This window comes from Nyctibius grandis, chromosome 14 (genome assembly GCF_013368605.1).
Source record: "Nyctibius grandis isolate bNycGra1 chromosome 14, bNycGra1.pri, whole genome shotgun sequence".
Classification (NCBI taxonomy): Eukaryota; Metazoa; Chordata; class Aves; order Nyctibiiformes; family Nyctibiidae; genus Nyctibius; species Nyctibius grandis.
This window is the reverse complement of record NC_090671.1, coordinates 5226034-5247796: the sequence shown is the minus strand read 5'-3', so window position 1 is coordinate 5247796 and position 21763 is coordinate 5226034. Positions and strand designations below refer to the sequence as shown.

The window sequence follows — 21763 nt, the reverse complement described above, 5'->3', positions numbered from 1 at the left end:
TTTTTTCCTTTTCTCACCACCTCCCTCCTTCAAACAAAGACCACTGTAAATAACTCCCCTTTCAGGTGTTCATTTCTCCCCTCTTACCCACCTCCCCTTTTTTCCACCTCCCCTAACTTCTTTGATTTATCAGACTGCTCTGCAAACTCACCTGTGATGGTGTAAAGAGCAGTAATAGCAAGCAGGATAATTATGGCCAAATAAAGATTCAGCCCTATGGCCAGCTGTATAAATACAGCTCCAGAGAATATGTCTGCCTATAAAAGAAAAAAAGATAGATTAAGCAGTGTTTAAATTCATGATGATGGCATTTTACACATTCATGATGAGCGTACTGAAATACACAACTCTGCCCCGTATGGTACTGCACACACACCAAAAAAAAAAAAAAAAAAAAATCAAAAAGCAAGTAGAGGCCATTGTAGTACAACTGCCAGTCTCCTCTCAGTGCCGTGCTGCTTTCAGTACAAGAGCTGCAACACTTCCCAAAGAATTTCCAGGTCTTTTTCAATGGATCGCTTTAGCTGGACACATACTGAGAGACAGCTTAATAACAAATTACTTAAAACTTGGGTTACACCTGCTGCTCTGTGCAGGGATGGACTCTGTGACACCTCCAAGACACACCATGTTTCTCTTCATTTAATGCTGCTCTATAAGTCTCTTACTTTTTCTTTACTGCTTGCATATATGTGGTGTAGCTAGTCTTGCTGGTTCAGGACAAATGGTGATCAAAGGCAAACATCTTATATTATCTCTGTTTTTAAGTTCCTGTCAGAATAATTGACATCGGTTGGCTAACAGAAGAGACCTTTAGCTCTTGCGTAAGAAAGGAATTGTTCAGGTTTCAGAGGAACACTCTGGGATTTTAATCACATTAAATCAGTTCCTGATTTAGAGATAATTTGCATTAATATTATTTATCCAAGTTTGCAATTGGAATCATCTACCCCAGTGCACTTGTAATGCATTACTGTAGATTATGCTTTTATTAGAGGTTTGCATCTGTACCTATCCTTGCTCCTGAGCATCCAGTTCACGGGCTCATCTCCAGTCCCACCTGCATGCCTCCTCCCTGTACACCACACCACCTATACAAGGACTCTGCACAGGGAGTCCTATCCTCATTTAACAGTACAAGCCCTGGTGGCGTTCAGCAAGCTCAGGAGCTGCAAAATGCTGCAGGAACTGCCCATATCAAGGTCTGAGAAACAAAGATGAACAACATCACACGTGCCCTGGGGTAAAGGCTGCACACATTATTACTGCAGGGCTGGTGCTACGTGGCAGGTTGCTGGAGGAGCGGGAGGTTCCACAGCCCAGGCTGCGGCACAGCCAGAGCTGGGATCACCCAACAGGCACTTGCACCACATTTGTCCACGCTAGGCTGAGGTAAGGCAGGGCAGATACACGAATGAGCAGTTGTGCAGCCTGGCTAGGTGGGAGATGCCGGATGAAGAAACCGTCTTCATTCCAGTGACACTGAAACCGAGACTGCAGGGTATGAGCTCACCCTTAATCTGCTCTGGAGAATGAGGAAGAGGCACAGACCTCTGCAGCAAGGACCTCCAACCCCACTGCCCTGACATGCAGAAAACAACTGTGAAGCAGAGTGTGATCACAACAGAGGTCCCACTCCCAAAACTCTGCCTCTGGAGCAGCTTGAGATGATTTGATTTCTGGTAGGTTTTAGTTTGGAACTGGGAACCACGACTTCTAGCTCTTAACCCTAGTGGCTGTTAGACCGTATCCTTTGTCCCTTCTCTCTATGGGAATATTTTTTTCCTATCTTTTCACACCACTGATCAGCTTATGTCCCAGATATTTCTTTTATTGTTCTTGGCTTTAGTTTAGCCTACATAGCATTAAATATTAATGGCTCTGAAATGACCCCCACCAAGAAATGTACAGTTAATTATTTAGCATCCTAAGCAATATCAGCTTCTTCGAATTGCTGAGTTACCATCCAACTTCACTGCTCCTCCCTCCCAATTAGATTTTTTCCTTCCAATGTTTCCTTGTTTCTACATTAATACTCTTTTGTGGACACTATTTAATCCTTATCTTATCTCTGGACAGAGTAAATCTTTCCTTTACATCACAAGCTATCTCTCCAAAGCCATCCACAGGTGGTGCCGGAACAACTGGCAGAACACATGCCAGCTGGGTGAATCCAGCTGCAATGTTGCTGTGGGAGTCAGGGCAGCAGCACATACCCTTTACCCCTACACCGTGCAGTTCTAAGAGAAGGTTATCCTTCTACCTCTTCTTCCCCCTGGTAGATCTATACCCATAGATTTACTACTGAAATTATGCACAATGAGTGTAAAGAAAATGCTGTAATACATTTAGAAATTCTGGTTTACAATTTCTAATTTCTTCAGAAGTATTCAGGTCTTAATTGCCTTTTGTCTGTTGTAATTTAGTCAGTTACTTCCCATCAAGATTTTATTTTTGTAGGCCATTTTCTTTGGCATAATAACCAATATCAGCAACACTAGTGGCTAGCAAGCCCCTGAAAGCTGCTGTGGGCATTACTCAGAAAGCACTGCACGCTTAGGAAGAGTGTCCATGTGAGGCACCTGGGCAACAGAAATCCTTTGGGCTCAAAGATCACGTGTGTCCTGATCCCAAAGATCAACACCTCGCAGCTTGGCCTGGTCTGGCAAGTGGTTCATTAGCCACAAAACAAGGTGATAAATCAATAAAAAATACAGAGAAAATGTGCAGGAAAAGAGACAAATGGTAATGACCTTGTCCAGAGGCGTGCAAAGGGAATCTGATCATCACATGGTGGTGGGCACTGTGCCAGAAAGCGCATGCCAGGACTTACACGACCTGTCATATTATATTGTTCATTGGAAAGCACCTTAATAATTATATTATTAAGAACATTAGATAATATTTTAACACATCAAGGAAGCAGCACAGGAAATAACTACGCCAGAGACAAGATGCCACTCTTCTACAAGGATAAGCAGCAGTCAAACTGATAGGTGTGACTACCCGTGAAGGGCAGGGCAGAAATCCATCCGTCTCTATCAAATCTCAATAAGCCCCAAAGATCACAAGGGAGTTTTGCAAAGGCAGCAGTCAAGGAAGTAAAATGCAAATCTCCAAGCCGGCTAGGTTGTGGATTATCAACACGTGGGTATGTTTGGGTATACAACGTGCCTCTGGGAAGAGAGACCTGTGCTAGCTTCACCTGGCATGCATCTCTCTACACAGCACAAAGGAGCTAGCTACGGTCCGGGATGGAACAGCCCTTCCCTTTGTGCTCCTGGAGCTGGTTCATCTGGAGACAGTTTGGGCATGGTGTTGCATAGCACGGTATAGAAAAACCTACTCTGACAGTACCCGAAACCTCCAAGGACTTTGACTGTTCTGCCTATTCTGAATAAGATATGGCAACTAAATCAGACCTGGGCAACTCCTGCCCTGCCAAATCTAGTGACATAAAACATCAATGCAGAAGACCTGTTCGTACACTACAGAAATCTGAGCCACATTTGCACGTGGGACAGACACTGTCAGAGTTGTTCTGGGCAGATGGAGGAAACAAGAGAAATGGTTACAGGAACTCGTGCACTAGATTTTTCCCGTGCATGGCACAGAGACCCAGCTCCACGGCAATTCTCTACACACATCTGGCATAATCGAGTTGATGGGAAGCTGGTAGAGTGGGGCCCAGGTAATCTGCTGCTGTATGGATCTCTTGACTATTGCTTTGCTCCCTAACAAGACAGGACAACAAGAGCAGGAGAGGGTGCTTCAGCCTCAAGACCACACTGGAAGCTTAAATGGAGAACCTGTCTTGCCTAGAAGCAAGACACTTCAACTGAAATGGGGTGAAATGCCATGACTAGATCCTTAGGCTGGAAATAAAAGATAGTAAATTCAAACCCCACGTAACACCTTGATGGGCTCATTGCAAACGTATTGCAGAACAGGACTCTGAGTCATCTGACTGGAAGAGTTTCTCAGCTGGTAGACCTGCCAGAACTCTGTGTCATACCTGGGATTTCTGATCATCGTACTTAAGCACAACAGCAAATTAACTAATGCTTTTGAAAGATATGGAAATCCAACTCTGAGGCCAGCTCCACACTACCAACCTGTTTAATTTATAACCTTTGTAAGGATTAGTTATCGTGAAGATGTGAGAATGAGAGCAAAAGGCCACTCTTTTAGCTTAAATTGCACTATTATCACTCAGCTCCCATTCAGAGGGCAAAGAGTAATCTGCCATGGCAACTTCTGCAAAACAACAGCTTGAGGTATGCCTGAACTGTGGACTTCTTCAGAGGCTTGGTAGTTTCAAGATATATGGAAAACACCAGCTTCCTTCACTGCTTCACAGCAACACAGCCACTTACTTAATAAACATTAACTTCTTAGCACCTTAAACTTTACACTAACCGCTTGCCCATTAAAAGAATCTCTCCTCTTCCTTCCTTTCACCTCAGCTGCTATCATTTCCCTCCTTTGCATTTCCCCACTCCCTTTTTTCCCAATCCCTATTATTCTCTTTTTCTCCATAGCCCTCTTGCTCTTTTCCCTCATCTATATTACTGATGGTATGTTCACCAGAGGATGCTAAAACAGATAAATATGAAGTTTGGGGACAAAAATTCCAGCTCCCTGAAAACCCAAGAGGTTTTATCACTTTTTCTTCTGGAACCAAGAACTGTTCATTCCCCTTCATAGAAGGGCCAGGGCGTTGGAGTGGGGTGCTATGTGCCCAAAGCAATACTAAAAAGTTTCTAAAACTACATGGTTAAACAAGCAGCAGCAATTATTTCTCAGAGAATTGAAGCAGACAAAAGGGTACAAACTGTCAAGTTATGACCTTTTCCTCTACGTTTCACAGATCCCTAAGATAATAGACTGTAATACAATACAAGTTTCCCTCCACTCTGACTGTTCTAGAGAAGAGCATAAGTAGAAGTTAACCTTAAAAAAATTTAAAAAAAGGAAGAGAAAGCACAACAAGCATCAAGAGACTCTGCCAGGAAGGCAAAAAGAAAAAAAAAACAGATTGCAGAACAGATCTGGATACACAATCTCACTAGACAGAATAAAGAAAACACAAAATCATATTTTTACCATCCTTAATTCAGCCAAGGGCTCCAAATCAGAAACAATTGAACAATTGTGTGAGCAATGTTGTAAATGGGAGTTTCTTTTCTTTAGATCAATGTAGGATGGATTAAATGCTGTAAAAGTTTTACTTACTGAGATCTTTGTGAAAATATACAGGATCAGAGAAAGGACTGACAGGTAGACCTGGATCCGTTTCCCACCAAAACGCTTCCTCAGATACTCTGGCATTGTCACCACCTGCAGAGGGCATAGATAAGGTTTCAGATAATGGGGAACAGATACAGAATGAATTGGAGGAATTTTTTTGCTACTCAGGTACTGTAAGAGTGGAGGGCAAAGGGAGCGGAGCTGCAAATGCAGTTGCAAGGAAGAGCAGCTCTAGGAATCAAAGGAGAACACAGAGAGAGTACCAAGTACTGCTCAGCTCAGGTCTCAGAACAGAGAATCCTCACTTTTCAAACATATACAGACATAATATAGCACAGTTCTAGCATGCTCGGATCTCGTGCCATTCATAATGGCTTTGCAATATTCAAGACCAGATCTGCAAACACGAGCAAAGAAAAGCATAACGTACTGTTTTGACTTACCCCAGCTTTGACGTAGATGGGTACAAACAGCCATCCTAGAACAACCACAAGTATCAGGGCCTGCAGCCAAGACAAGATCAGCTGAATTAGCCCCCTCTCTCCAGATAGCACTCCTGAAGACCATTTATCAGACCCAACAGCAGCTAGAGGCCATTGAAACCACATAAACCTGGGTATTGAGGGGGTGTGGTGTGGGGGAGGAACTGCTCTGTCCTTTGATTTACTGTTGAAAATTTGGGAATGAAATCTTGGCCAAAAAATTTGTCAGGTATTATGCCTGGATTTCATGCTAGATGTACCAGAGAAGCACACATGATAATAATACGTTTTCTAGAAAAACAGCTGATTTCTGCTAACAGGATTGCCTGTGATACCGTTTCATAGTATATTTTGTGTTACCATGTGCATTTTGGGAACTGTAGATTTTACTGTATTGCAGTGTCATGGTTTTCTGACTCAAATGGCTAGCAAATGCTGTCTGATATAGAGTTGTACATATTTAAATTGACAAATATAGAAAAAATCCTGCTTTCAGAGCTGCACTATGCATTTATTCTGTCCACAGGGATTAGAGGGCTTTTTTAATTGTATCTTTTAAGTTCTGCCCTTAGATCAAAACCATAAGATGGACAAGAAATACTGGGTCAGATTCTGCTGTCATACTAATACAAATTAGAAATCATTTCAGTGAAATAATAGTGATACACAAGGACAGTAACAGTCAAACTTAGTATTTCTTTCAAGAGGAGAATCAGATGATACAGCCAAGAGCAATATTTCCAGCATGTCTATTAACCTGTACACCGGTCCCACTGTGTCCTAAGTAATGAACTATGTAGAGTATCTGCTCAACTACACACATGCATCATTGCTTCTTCCTAAACAACCATTGTTGTACACTGTGTATTGATATTAGTCCACAGCGAATCTCCCAGGAGATGAAGCGTGAGAGGTGGCTAGGTTTGAAGAAGGATATGGGTCCTAGAGATTTGAATACCATGAAATTTCAAGCAATGCTTGTTCTGTTTTGCTTAGTTTTGGTACAAAGAGAAGAGGAATCAGATTTGTGACAGGAGTAGTGTGATCAGAGAAAGATGACAGATTAACTGTGCACGTCTCAGAGTTCATTTTAGCGTTTACCCTTCTCCTTAAATATTTATATCATATGAGTACTTGACTATTTGCAGCAACCATCTACTTGCTAAGGAAAAAAGGCCAATCCCTCAGGGTGGTATGCTTCTTTCACTGCACAGAATTAAATGGAAGGAAAGTATCGACCTGTGTACGCTCATTAAGTCCTTTGTGTCATGGTACAATCCCTTCCATGACGGTGAATTAAGCAGAACAAGGGCATTATTATCCACACCCACAGAGCCTGAGAATACAAGGAAATGGACTGAATTAGCTCATGTGAATCTTCATGCTGTTGTAGTTAACACTACTCCTGGTACCCCAAGTAGTTCATTTAAAGTCAGCCTGGATATCTGTACCCTATACTGCAACCACAAGCAAAACACACACATAATTAGAGGAAGGAGAAAGTAAAGAGGGAAAGATTTTTGGAATGCAGGTGGTTGTGAAGGATGTCCAAAATTTCTTGTAGCCTGTGAAGAAATCAAAGTCCCTTCAACAATTCCTACATAGCAAAAGGCTGTAAAAAATACTATGGATTACAAACCCAGATGAATTCTTCCCAATATGCTGCAGTCTGAAAGTGCTCTTTATAAATACTTTAAAAGTAATCAAAAGATATGTATAGAGAAGAGAATCCACCAATTTATTTCATTCATTTACTCTCTAAAGCGCCTCATTCAACAGTAAAGGGTCATCTTCTCCCAGTGGCTTGGACAAGGACTAAGGAGGACGAGCTAAATAGTAGATTACATTGGCACTTACTGGCCTGTACAGAAAACAAGTGTTGCCAAGCACAAACTTCAACAGTCCTAAATGATTAGGCGATGTTATTTTGATTAACCACTGCAGATAATCCTGATGTCACAAATATGTTCACTTAAATGCATGCCACTTACATTCCATTCATATCCTCCGATGGCAATTCCTCCAGCTGCTGCTGTTCCTGCTATGCCCACAAAATGCCCACTGCCAATGTTACTGGCAAACAGAGAAGCACCAATCTGGAAACAGAAAGAACAACATTTGGCTCTTAGGTCCTGTTCATGGCAACTTGAAAAAATCATGTTCATTTGGCATTTTGAACTCATGCTGTCTATCATCAGATGGTGATGATGACAATGATTGACAACCAACTTTCTCAACAACGTTCAAGACTCCTTCCTATTGTTCCCCCTCAAACCTAAGGCTCCAGCCATTGTATCGACAACAATGAAAAAGAATAGGATGTTCCATAGATCTTCTTACAGTTGAGTCAAACAAATTATTACATCAATATAGATTTTTAAATATTTGCAAAACTTGACTGACATTTGAGTGATAGCCAAACAATTAGGGAAGAAGATTGCGATCTCTCTTGCTCAAGGGGGAAGTGATAAGTGTATACCCACTTGTGAAACCGGCACTCCCTATTTCATATTCTGTGGAACTAAATGTATCATCTGTGAGAGTTGTACATACTTTGTACTTGGTCCACTTTTAGACAAAAGATATTCGATTACTGAATTAAATTCTGAAAGCTGCATGGCAGAAATATCTGCTGAGAAAGTGTTTCTGGAAGATACAAACAGCAGCAAATCAAGGAGTTATATTTAAGGAGTGCTGGATCTCTAAGACCCCCAAGTATTGCCCTGATCATACAAACAGAACAGTCGGGTGAACATAGGAATTGATGAACAGGAAGAGATTAAAAAAAATGAAATGTTTATGTTGGATTACAGACAGGACCCATTCACAAAAGAGAGATTGTGCCAAAAGATCTAATTCTTCATCAAATAGCTCAGACAATAGAAGAGATTAAGACAAAAGGTATGAGCTTCATTTCCTCAAAATGAAACCATTAAAGGCAGGAGAAATGCCTAACGATAATTTACAGGGTCAGACATTGAGGGATGCAGGGTGGGAACTCGAGCATGAAAGAGGCTGGATCAGGTATTGTAGGCAGAAGATTGTGAGCTAGAGTAGCTCCAAGATGAAAAGAGCCGAGTGAACATTTTTTTATTCACTTCTATTTTTTCTTTATGTCCTCTTAAAGCTACTAAGAAAAAAGGAAACAGGGTTAAAAATTAAAAGCACATAGAAAGTAGGCAAAAGAACCTCTGCTGACCAGCTTCTAATGCTCTCACTTGAGGTAGATCTCTCATGTTGAAAGATCCCAAGGTGCTTAAAAATGGTTTTTTAGACATAGGAACAGGACCTGCATCCAGCACATTCTCCTTATGCAGTTCCCAAGTACAGGTGGGTGGAATATGTCCGGAGTCACCTTACAAAAGGGAGAAATATTCCTTGTCTGCAACTCACTGGGAGATCTTTAGGGTCCTAAAATGTATATAAAGGGAATAGTTACAAATTTCCAGGTCTGCAATCACTGCAGCGAGTTCTTTGAGTAGCAGTAAAAATTTAGTCAATCTTTCTGAGAGCACAGGGACTATTGCCTGAGATTCAGGAGGATAAAAGGGATTTCATCATAGAAATCCACCTCTGAAGATCAGATTTATTCTATAGAGCTATGCCATAGCCAGGAATAGCAACCATACTCTTCATCTCACAATCCTGATCTCTAATCACAAAATAGATTTTCCTCCCCCATTTTTTATATGTAACATACAAATAAAATTAATCAGAGGATTCCACTCTTTCTTTCCCAAGCTTACTTTTTCCTCCTTTCCTCAGTTTGATCTCCCGATTTCTCTAGTCTTTTTGCAGACAAACTGTTCTTTTGCTGTGACAAGAAATTTATGTCTCTAAGTTCACTCAGTTCAGGATTTTTTTTTTTTTTTTTTTTTTTTTTTTTACACATTTCTAGAAGTCAGTTGTGCCCTACAGAAATGTAACCAGTTTGTCATACGATAGATATTTCCACAGAAATGATGAGCATTGGAACAAGCGTTAGCAAATAAGCCAGAGACGTCACTGGTAATAAAGAAAACTTTTTCTTCTAACTTCTTTGTAACAGCAATAGTGTTTTCCCAGCAACGATCGTGAAGAAACAAATACCATTTATACCAGGCATTAGCACTGTTTTCCAGTGCTTTCCTTGGAGATGAATAATTAAACTTAAATCTAGATTACTAGAAATGCAATCACCAGAAAAGATTAACCACATTAATCTCTGATTTTATTTAATGTGTTCCCTCTCCTGTTTCAAAAGGTTAAAATGTACTGCAAGCAGATCCAAGTAGCAAAAGCAGCTAATGAAGAAGTTTTAAGAACTGGCAGCTGTAGTAAGCTTTGGCTCAGTGCCTGAAACCCCGGGACATATCGTAGCATTCACTGACAATGCTGTGTTCCCAACCTTACCCAGAGTACAATTGTATTGTAAGAAAAATACAAAACTGAACCGCAACGATGCAAAATTACCAACACATTTAGGGCCAGCGCAAGGACAAAACAACGTGAATGCAGATACCACCTTCACTTCCTAAATTTTCTTCTCTGAATTAGGGAACACCCAGTGCAGCACAACTGTAAGATCCACACAGACCAATAATGGATGCAATTTTAAAAATGTTTTCTGTTGTTATGTATACACGGAAAAGTAGAACACGGCTTCATAGCTGGGAAAATGTGTATTACCCTTAAAACGTGGTTAAAGCAAGAGAAGCATTTACCAAATATGCTTGCACCCTGTTAGCTGCTGATGCCAGAGGGGAAAGAAAAATTTCCGATCTGCCCCGGCAGTACTTTAAGGATGAGGGAAGGTGGCAGATGAGCTCTGGGCCCAAGCTGTGTTGCTGAAGAACTCACGGCTACGGTATTTTTGTACTGAAAAGGCTGATTACTGAGCGGCTTGATTTGCCATGGGAAGGTGCTGCAGTACACCGATGCGTGACCTAAAGAGCGCTGGGCTGAAACTGGGGGATGACAGAGAGAAACAATTTTCTAGAAGTGTTAACTGTTCTCAGTGAATGTGTTAGTGAATTGATTTTAAAAACAGATCTAGGGGGAAAAGTAAAGAAGAAAGTTGATTGAAAGGAACAAAAGCTGTTAAGAGGGAAAGAGAGGACAAAAAACTGAACTAACTTGAGGCCAATGTGGAACATTAACTCTCTTAAAATCTTTTAAGAGGTCAGGTTTTAACAAGAGTACTCTGTTCAGGAAAAGTACCACCACACTGCAGACAGATGACGATCACTATGTTTTTTCCATGTTATTCATTAACTGTTTCACCTTGCTCCTTTCATTAACCTGAGGATGCACTGACATCCTGGCACTTGCTGTTCCAGATCACACACGACGTGCTTTGCAAATCAGTGACCACTGCAGCGACAGCGTGCAGACTTCACAGCTTACGGCTTTCCTCCCTCCCAGGACCTGCTGATACATGTCCTATGCCCCTAATGTACACTTTCCTGTTTGAAAGGGTTAGCTCGGCACCAAATTCTTCTCCCCAATCCCAAGCACATCTTGCCTGTGCTCCTCACAGCAGTGTCAGATTCAGCAAGTGGGGAGAATTCTGAGAATATGTAAAACTTAACTGGATGCAGAGATCAGAGAAACCGTGCCAGTGGTCAGTTCTAATGGCCATGAAAATACATCATGGAGAACTGAAGCAAAAACCTGTTCGGTTTTTTTTGCCTTAATTCTTACCTCTCTCACAAAGATCAACACATGAGAGACAACAAATGAGCTGAGTTACATTTCTGTTTAAAGTGTAGTATGTCCTTGTCTCTGCATGCTTCCTGCTTACTGTTCAGTAAATCTCTCTAACCATAGCTGGACTTCAGATGCCCAGCAGATACTCTTTGTCCTATTGGCATTTATGCCTCAGGAACTGAGGTGTATAAGGTAACCCATAATTTTGTGCAGACAGCTCTGTCTGCAAGACTACAGAACCTGAAGACCAAAATTCAAAAGCAGGAAAGCTTCAAAATTGAAGTTGATTTTCTTTTTAATTGTGCATGAAACCCTGTTAATCCTGTGAGAGTGGCTGCTACCAAAGCTGACTGTTCTCCAGGAACACGTACTTAGTTTCGTACAATGGTAGAAAGTATTTGGCTGAACCTAGCTCCTCCATCTAACAAAAGAAGCTGAAGTTTGGTTTGCAAGGTCTGCTATTACAAAGCTGTCACTTTCCTTGAGCTTCTCTGTGTCTTTTTGGAAAAAGCAGGGCTGGTTATGAGTATTTAAAGTCATATGTGTCTTTCCTGAAGACATTTCCCTCAAAGCCCAAGAGACCAAAACCAGTTTCTTGAAGATCCTTCTCTCAGTTTCTGTAAAAAGACTGTGGAAAGGGCACAGCATTCCATACCATTATGATTAACCCACGATGGATTTAAATTTCTGGCAATCAGTGAGAATATAATTATATACCTTGATCCCTAATTAACTACTGTAACTACTGAGTTGGCTCATCCACTGCACAAGGGCGGTGATTTCAGTGAACTGATACAGAAGTGACCTATTACCTCAGCAGAACAGCCAGAAAAGACTAACTGTGGGCTTGGTTCTGCAAAATACTAAGCAACCTTCATGGATTCTGCTGGAGCCAACAAGTTGGATGGATTCTTGCTCCGAATTTATACATTGAGAAATTGAATCACAATCAGGCAAAGTGACTGACAAACATGCAAAATCCATATCGAAAGTGGGACTAACCTCCAGCCCTTGATTGCCAGAGTCTCCTCTAGTCTACCAAACCACAGCTATTATATCATTTCAGTGAACAGAATGTGTTTCCCAGGGTTGTCTGTAAGAGATTCTAATACACTGCTCATGAGTCTCTTTCCCTGTGGGGTCAGAAAAGCCACTTATGGCTGCCCTGTAGAGCACAAAACATAGCACAACCACTGAAAAATACGATTTGTTTAAGGGGATTAAGTTTATAAAAGGTTTGTGGAAGGATTTTTTTTTTCATTTCTCTCTGTTCCAGGAAGCAATTACATGGCAGGGGTCATTATCCTGAAATCACAGGGGAGAAATCTGTTAAATAAGAGTCCACTCACAAAACAACTTCCCCCACCCTGTCTCTCATCTACAGTCTGCAGAAATGTATCTGGGCGTTCCCGAACCATGTCGTGTAAGTCCTGACATGGCACAAAAGAAAAGTCAAAGCACGGAAGAAGTAAAAAAATACACATAGCATTAGCTGTTGCAGAACTGAGATGACGTCTTTGGCTGAACTTTCTACACTTTCATTGGTTTCCTAGTCATTTCAGCCCAGTTTGCACTGGGTGATGGACATCCTATCTACCTGCTAAACTGCAGGAATAGGTGTTTTGGAATCTCTTTTTATCCAAGGCAAACTTTCCAAGGTGGTGCTGCTGACATGGTATTTAGTTTGTGGTTTGAGTGCTTGGTGTTTGTTTATTTTGAGTGATACCAGGAAGAATAGCAAGAAGGGTTTAATTTTATGGTGCAGAAAGACACTGCTGGCATTCCAAAGGGAAGGACTGAAGAGGTGATCTTAGACTGCACTGATGACTAGCACTTCATCCATGCTGAGCTCGTAGAGTCTGGGCAGGAGAGAGAGGTGATCCCAGCAGCAACCACTGCACTGTGGGGTCATCCCTTTTGTCTTCCCACTGGTGGAAGGGAGCTTGCTGAATCTGTTGGGTTTGTGTTGGCAAGAGAACTCAGCATTAGATAATCTTCCCTGGGCCTTAGGGGAATCATTAGGAGTTCTCAGTGCCACGGCACCAAGGCGGAAGTTTTTGATGGTAGCCTTTCCTGCCTTGGTTCTTCCACCTTCATTTACATCACACAAAAGGGTATTCATATTCACCCTTGAAGGCATAGAGAATTGCACAAGTTAAACTGACTAAAGTGACAGTTAATCAAAGTAATCTGTTTGGGTTTTTTCTCTCCCCCTATAATTATGGAATTTATCTTAAAGTAACTTGGAAACTTTCTCTTTCCTCAATCTTCCAATGGAACCTAAATTTTCTCAGACCTCCTATACCAAATGAGGAAACCTTTTATTACTGTCATTGGCCTTTAATCTTTTTATGTCATTAAAAAGCAGTCCCGATCCCTTCTAAAGGCAGAGAGTAGCTCCCTGAAACACAAGAAGACTGAAAGATGTAGGTATTTCTGCAGCCTACTTTCAGAAAAGTCCTAAAGTTTTAGACAACAAATATTTACTCTCACTCTCCCTGATCCTGTAACTGAATCCATGTGGGTGGAATCTTGAATCAAAAGTCTTAATGAAGTGCAAAAACATTTTTGGAGACTGAATGCAAGATCAGGAATGTTGAAGATTTCCATTCAAGCACATGGAAGTATGTACAACACAAGTGATACAGAAAATGCAGGTTTATTAAAGTTTTCTGCTTTTCCAAGAAGTCACACTAAACAGACTGTATGGTCTGGAAGAAATAGATCATTGTTTATAATATAATTTCTGCCAGAGGCCTGATGGATGGCTACGAATATGTTTTGTGTCTGTGACTCCTTTTCTCCACCTTGGAAGAGAATACAGATCCACAGAAGACAATACAAGTCACAAATAGTTTTTAAATAAATTTAAACTATATTTTACCAATAACTTATAATATTTCCAGGATTTTCTCCTTGTACAGACCAGAACTTGTTACCAAAAGTGGAAACAATAGAGCAAGACGAGGAAAAATTTCAGTAAATTAATTCTTCTCTGTGATAACCTCAAAATGAGCCAGCTTCTTTGAGTGCAGTAATACATTCTAAATATTAAAAAGTTTTAAGTGGCCTGAAAGGCAAAGCACTGGATTTGCCTACACTGACATTATCCAGGTTCAAACAAGTTGGTCACATAATCAAGAGAGCTCAGAGCTCCACACGGACAACCTCCCCAGCACTTTTCCCTGACTATCAGGTGGCTTTTGTTGTGCAGTTTGCCCTGTGTCACCATGGCTAGAGAAAGAGTTTGAAGTGCATCTACACGACATAGCCATCACAGTCTCAACAGTATGGTGGAGATACTTAATATTTAAGGACTAGACATAGTCATATGGAAATGGATGCACATACACATACATATGTTTTATATACACACACAAAATATAACACTCACCGGCCACCAAACCATGCTTCGTCCAGCCAGGAAGAATCCACCTACTGTCCCTCGGTTGGTTGAGTACATAGCCTGGAAAAGAAAAAAGACAGACAGATTGAATCATATTTTAAGTATACTAGGCAAGCTATACACAGACTAAGAAGAAACAGCTAGAATGAAGGGATAAAATATGTGGGAAGGGTAAAGTGGAAGAAATAAACAGAGTGGCTAAAAAGAACAAGCTTATGATGAAGAAAATAATACAACTGAACAATCATTCTTGTATCTAGATCTACATTAACCCTTCAATCTTCATTGCTTCACCTTTCATTACAGTGCAAAACATTAAAATAAAATTAAATTTAACCAAAAAAATGATCACTCAAATAAAAGCTCATATGAACATTTCATCAGGGGTGCAATGCCTTTGTGTTCAGGCATCAAAAAAGACTGTAAGTTGCAAGTTCATTAACAGAATTTGTGCAGATTTTTACTCGACTATCCAGCCCCAGCAGATATCTATAAACATCTATTTTCTTGTTGTGATATCAGCATTGTATCCGCTTCTCTCCAAAGTTCAAAGAAAGAAGCCAACTAAAATTTCCTTTTCACACACTCATTTTGTATTTGTCAAGGGATAGGCTTTAGACGGAAGCTTTGTCCAATTTTTGTTGATGACACTGATCCAGATATTGGATTCCCATTGTCTCCTCTGATGGACTTTGAACAGGCAAATAAAGAAGGAAGACTTGGGAAAATTAGCCAGATCTGTTCTTCTCATATAGAAGGAAGTAAATACAACAGATTTACATTTAACTACACACAGCAACTTAATAAGTATTTGTCCAATAAAGAGGACATTGTTGCTGGAAAGAAACAGTTCCAGGCATTACTCAGCACACAAGTGCCTGACAAGCCACAGGTCAGACCTTTTTTGTCACAGACCTTTAATACAAGTTCAACTGCAGCAACAGCCAGACCTTCATGGCAAAGACCCAGTTCCCTCCCGCAAGGCAGCGAGGTGTTCAGGCACACCGGGGGCTTCAGATTTCTTGCTGCATTTTTGGCATCTACTACCGTGACGAAGAGGTAAAGAAAAGGTTGTGTCCATTTTGCGTACATCCTAAATTTTTGATGCTCCTCAAAACATTGCCAGGCTGCTAGAAAGGGAGGTTGGTTTTGCAGCTGACTTCTCTGCGCTGTGAAATGGAGCCCTGGGATGCTCCTGGCAAGCAGAGGATCACTGAGGAACAATGCCTCCGCTCCCCTTGTTAGTGGTCAGGAGTTCAGGCCACCAGGAGAGCTTGCCCCAGGGAACCCAAAATTTGGTGACATTCCACTGTTTACAGCTTTGTAGCTCACAGCATTGGCCTATTATCTTCAAACACTTCAGCACTGAGCTTAACACCAATAGGACAGTATCTGCCTTTCCCCATCAGCTGTGGAAGCACTGGGCTTTGTTTTCGGATTAGGCACCGAGTTTTCCCTTGCAGTCCTCAGTGCATCCAGCATTGCCGGGGTGAGGGCAGGAGGCACCGCTGTGCTTAGATCATGAGCAGAAAGTCATTGCCATCACTCGCCACCCCTGAAACTGTTCCTTCCTCACAGTTTCAACGGCACTGCGCCCTGTAGTCAAGGTCCTGCTGGCAAAAAAAGCCACGATAACGCTGCCCTCAAATGGCACCTACAATCTTGACCCATCTCATTCCTTCGCTGAGAGTGATCACAGTCACAGCTGCAGTTGTGCTGTCACACCACCACACTGCCCTCCCCACATAGTGACTTCACCCTCCCTGCAACCCCCTCTTCTCCCTATTTCCTATGGCATCACCTCACACCACCAATTCTCACCGCAGCCCCTGTGCTCCGCGGTGTTAATCCCCATCTACTCACCTCTAGCCTGCTTTCTAACAGGGACCCTGGCTGGCCTGATCGTTACTGATCAGGTCTCTCAGTTCCTTCCCCACACAAACCTCATCACTCCACCTTCCCCACTAGTTCTGTTCATCCACCTAAATGGATGCCTCCCTGGGTCACCATCCCCTCGCCAGAAAATACCCACATTTTCCCCCCATACACTTATTATTTCAGTTAAGCACCAAAATCCTTATATGATTATACATTTTCATTTACTGAGCCATTTTCCCAAGACCCTACAAACTACCTTACAATAAAATAAAATAAAATCCCAACCTACCCATAGTCCCACTGCCAGGACTACCAAGAAATAGATGACAATAACAGAGATGTCTGCAGGATTGTTGATCCTTATGTTGGATTCCATCCTGGCTACTTCTCTGGCTTTCTTCTTCTTTCTCTCCTTATATGCTTCTTGCAGAGTTCAGGTTAATGATAAACTGCTGTCTTCCCCTGCATCTTATATAATATATAACTTCAGATTCATTTGTCTCCCATGGGACACACAAGTTGAAGCTGCTGCTTTTCCTCGGACAACAATTCCTTCCCAAATATTGCTCCTCTGCTACAGGTGCTGCAGATTTCAGAGGTCAATCCCCCTGCCAAAGGTGCTCAGGGTTTTAACATCCACGAGCAGATGTCTGAGAAGGAATGAGCACGGAAAGGAGTGGCTTGGCTGCAATAAACCTGCATATTTACCTCACTGTGTGTGAATACTTTTTTTTTTTTTAAGCGGTTGTACCTGTAAATCTAGTCACGGAAGACGTAGTTGTTTTACATGATGATGGTAAGCAATTATCTGTGAGGAGGAGTGACCTGACACGTGGGGAAAACCCAGGGGTCCAGGAGCTGGGACATCCTCTGTGTCATCTCTCAACTCAGCAGCATTACTCAATGGACAAACAGCCCTGTATTTCTGGGAAGGAGACAACTTGAAGCTGCTTACGTCTCTCACATGGATACAGGTAAAGATGCATGTGAACCACAAGACTTTAGATCCAGGAGCTTACTGTGCTGAATTTCAGGGTGTTAGACCGTGGTGTTGGTTCTCACTATTGTAGTTAATCAGCTTCACATTCAAATAAGTTCAAAGTTCATCAGAGCTTGGGTCTGCTCTCCCTTTATCTGTGCCTCTGACTTCAGAATCAAGCAGAGCAAAATAACTGGTCACAAAGATGTGGAACACGCTGACCATAGACAGATCTTCACAGCTCTTAATATGGAAGCTTCCCCAAACAGTGCCTGTGATCCTCTGTCTGAGCTAGAAGAGGTCAGAAAAATCCAGGATATTTAGAACAAGAGACACAGGTGCCAGGCACATTTCTGGGCTCCGAGGATACCTGAAAGTCCTAGGGAATCATTAGTCATTTACAGCTGACCAGGCTGCCTTTTGGGAGTAAAATGTTACCCTGAAGTTGCACTTAGCAGAACAAGCAGTACAGTACATGGAAAGCACAGTGGGTTTGACTGATCTTGCAGTGCTTATTTTCTCAGGAGTTGAAATTGAAGTCTGGTGCTCTGTTCATTGGCAACAAATTGTTCTTAGGTAAACTACTTTGGTAACCGTGGCTAATAAAAACCATCAAAGTCTAAGAAGCTTTAATAAAGTGTGATTACTTATAAGAATAAAATAAAGATCTCACTATTGTTTGAGCACTTATACTCTTATAAAACAGTCCTGTCCTCTGATAGTTTAGGCATCTCTCCCAAAACACATTCTTCAGTTTGTCCTACAGGACTGTGAAATGTTAGCTTTAAATCCAACAGAGAAAAAATTAACCCTGGAAGCTGCTGAGCATCCAAAATTCCCATTAGCTGCAACCTTCCCTGCTGTGTATTTCAGAGGAAAATAAAAGACTTATTCACTAACCTTAATTATCAGGAAACAGTTTGCCTAAGATAGGCTGTAGATGGCACTTCTTTACAAAGATTGACAGAGATTCCTGTGGGTCCTTGCAACTAACAAAAAGTTTGGTTTTCAAGAATTCCATTTCTGCATCAGACTACAGAGGTAAAGCAAAGAAAACATTAGACAGGAACTTATCTACTATAACGTATCTTGTGTTCTCATCCAGACCTCTGCAAAAAGAGCTCAGAGGGTAGGAAACACTACAGCCTCCTGTCCACAGCTCCTAGTGTGGCCACATCAACAAGGCTCCAAGGTCTGAAACAGTAACGGAGAATCAGTGTCTAAAAAATAACGGTCATGCAATTATATACAGTGGAAACAAACTTAATTCTGTTTTATCTCCGAAGGCCACAAACCCAAAACAAACATTCTCTACAAGACTATCAAAAAGGGGAGGCAGCTTTGTTGAGGCTCTTAATCTTAGTATCTCATCTCCACATCTTCATATCTGCAGTCCAAAGAGAAACCTAGAAGCACTATACTCAGTAGATGATTGTTGGTGTACTAAATGTATCACTTCATGAACTGAATGCATATAAGTGGTCTCTGAAAGGTCAGCCAAGTTTCCAGGTTTGAAAAAGGCTGAACCTACCTTTGTATTAAAGCTTTCGAAGATAAGTTGAGTAAACCTCCTGATATGAAGAGTGAACTTCTCATCGGGACACAGTAATAACCTCTTTTTCTCACACCCAGCTAGCAATGTGCTTCAGTGGGTGCTGTCATCATCCTGAGGTGCCTGATCAAGCAAGTATAGGGCTCCAACACTAGAGAAAATGACAAATCATTTGATATATTGAGGAAATTTCTCTACTCTTTCCTGTGAGCCAGACCAATTCATTGAAGTAAGAGAGATTTTAATGGGAGTGAGAAAAACAATTAGTCTAAGTAGCACGACACGGTGACTGCGATCCATGTCTATAATTATTGCTCCCCTCCAGATCAAGTCGGATGACATTTAGCTTATCACAAATATGTTTAGACATATTTGTTTAGACATATGTTTAGACTTGAATAGACAAAACAGACAATGGACAAGAGCACAAACAGGTACAGAATGGTGTAGTAATTTGTTCAAAATCACGAACCAGGTTATTGATGGAGACCAAACAGAATTATGTCATGGATTTGCACACCCAACTATATAACTGCAAGGGCTGACAGAGGCACCACTGTCTTATGAGGCACAGGGCAGGTACATGAACTATGTAGAAGGTGCAATTGCTCTGTTGTCATTAGGAAAATGGGGCTATAGCATAGAAAATCTGACAATTATAGCCCTTGCTGCCACTTAGCCCAGTTTCTTAAAAGCTTGTGTGTAAGTCTTTCTCCTGAAGATGACAAATGATAAAACAAATAGTAAAACAAACAAACTACAACCAAAGAGAAAGATGCATTAGTATGCAAACTACCTCCCTACAGAGGAACTCCTCTAATCTTTTCTCTGACATTCCTCCAGATTTCTTTATAAAGGAAACTATAGACTACATTAGTCAATTCTCTCCCCTCCTTTGCTGATTTCCTAGCCATGTAAGTGTGAACTTAGTGAAAAGTTCATACTTTTCATAGAGAAATGAGATCTTATTTGAAGTGGACAAAATATAAATTCAAAGGCTCTCAGCAAAGTTTTCCTAAGAGGGTCGTAATAATAAAGGATGGCAGTTAGAGCAGGAGACAGGTGTTTGGGATTTAGTACGGGATTTGGTAGAAGAATGTTGATAATATACTGATGTTTTTAGTTGTTGCTCAGAAATCAAGGACTTTGCAGGTTCCCATGCTTTGCTAGTGTGCAGGTGCACAAGAAGCTGTGAGGGAGCTCTCGCTCTTCCGGGATTGTGGTTTTGGGATTTCTCTCCTCTGGGATTGCAAGTCGTGAGCAGTTGCACTGTGAATCACTTGGGTTGTTTGGTTTTTTGGGTTTTTTTGGGTTTTTTAAAAAATTTCAATTATAAAATTGTTTTTAACTCAACTCACGAGTCTCTCTGCCTTTATCTTTCTGATTCTTTCTCCCATTCCCCCATGAGCAAGTGGCTGCATGGTATTTAGCTGCCTGCTGGGTTAAAACCATGACAAGGAGAAATATCAGAGGATATATAAATAGGTTTATACGCAGATAGACCAACAGAATTGAAGCAATGAAATATATTCAGTTCTTCAGCAACTGATTAAATTATCTCTGTGTGATCACTAAGTACACCCAGCCCTGCAGTATCTAAGCATTGCCAATGTTATAAAAACAGTCCAAGGACTGTACTCTTCCTACAAGATAGGCTAAGACAGCAAATAAGGTAACTCGAATTTATTTTTGTTTTATTAATGTTTCATTCATTTTTATAATTCAGGAGATTAATAAGGGAGGATTAATGGCAAGAGATGGGTTTGAAATTTCCATTGGGACTAATAAAGTTGAATAGCAGATTAAAAAGTACTCCCCCAAACCAATGCAGACTGTCACCAGATTTAGCCACCTGGCAGCAGGGCAGACTGTTCCCCACAAGAAACTTCTTGAATGAGCAGCATTCTCATTGAAACAGAAGTATGATTATTGTCTCATGGACTATAATCCACATAACATATTTATTATCCTCATGATCTAATCCATCATATTTCTTGTATGTTAGAGGCTTGCTAATCCTTCTTGGGAGCTTCCTACCTTTCCCCAAAAAGAATGTTTCCAGAAAAATATTTTTTAGAGATCGATACATGCTGATTTGCCACTTCTACTGTAGCTAAAATGAAATAATAGAAGGAATTATCCGGAGTGGATGCATAATCATGATCACAACTCTCACAAATTATTTTTGCCACTCATGTTTCAGAGATTTAGGGAAAATGATGTCTCCACTGCATAAAATCCAGGAGAGAAATGAACAGGAGATGAGCTGCTGATACCCCTTCCACTGAAATAATTCTCAAGTCTTTCAGGTGACCTAATGAAAACCCTCACTGCTCATACTCCATTTTGCTCGAAATAAATGCAATCATTCTTGAACAACGGATAGCGTCAGCCCTTGTGGATATGTTTTGATTGCCCTACAGAAATAAGCAGCAACAAATATATTATTATTATTTATTGCATTTGACAGGTTAATTTGATTAAAGAAAGCTAAGTGAAGGAGGGAAAATATCATAATCTACTAATGT

The 21763-nt window shown here is 41.1% G+C and overlaps 1 protein-coding gene across 3 annotated transcripts in view; it reads right to left on the bottom strand.

Annotated features, from left to right (window-relative positions):
- Window positions 1-20306, bottom strand: part of SLC5A1 (solute carrier family 5 member 1) — a 29656-nt gene extending 9350 nt beyond the window's left edge. For 2 of the 3 annotated variants that reach the window (XM_068412258.1, XM_068412259.1), the window contains exons 1-6: window positions 16994-17080; window positions 14815-14886; window positions 7724-7828; window positions 5694-5753; window positions 5236-5340; window positions 152-257 (exon numbers count right to left, since the gene is read on the bottom strand). In XM_068412258.1, the coding sequence (XP_068268359.1) occupies window positions 152-257; window positions 5236-5340; window positions 5694-5753; window positions 7724-7828; window positions 14815-14886; window positions 16994-17080 (535 nt within the window). Of the gene's footprint in view, window positions 1-151; window positions 258-5235; window positions 5341-5693; window positions 5754-7723; window positions 7829-14814; window positions 14887-16993; window positions 17082-18890; window positions 18902-20276 lie in introns of those variants that run through there. The other variant, XM_068412260.1, reaches the window with a different exon arrangement.
- Window positions 20307-21763: the final 1457 nt, after the last annotated feature.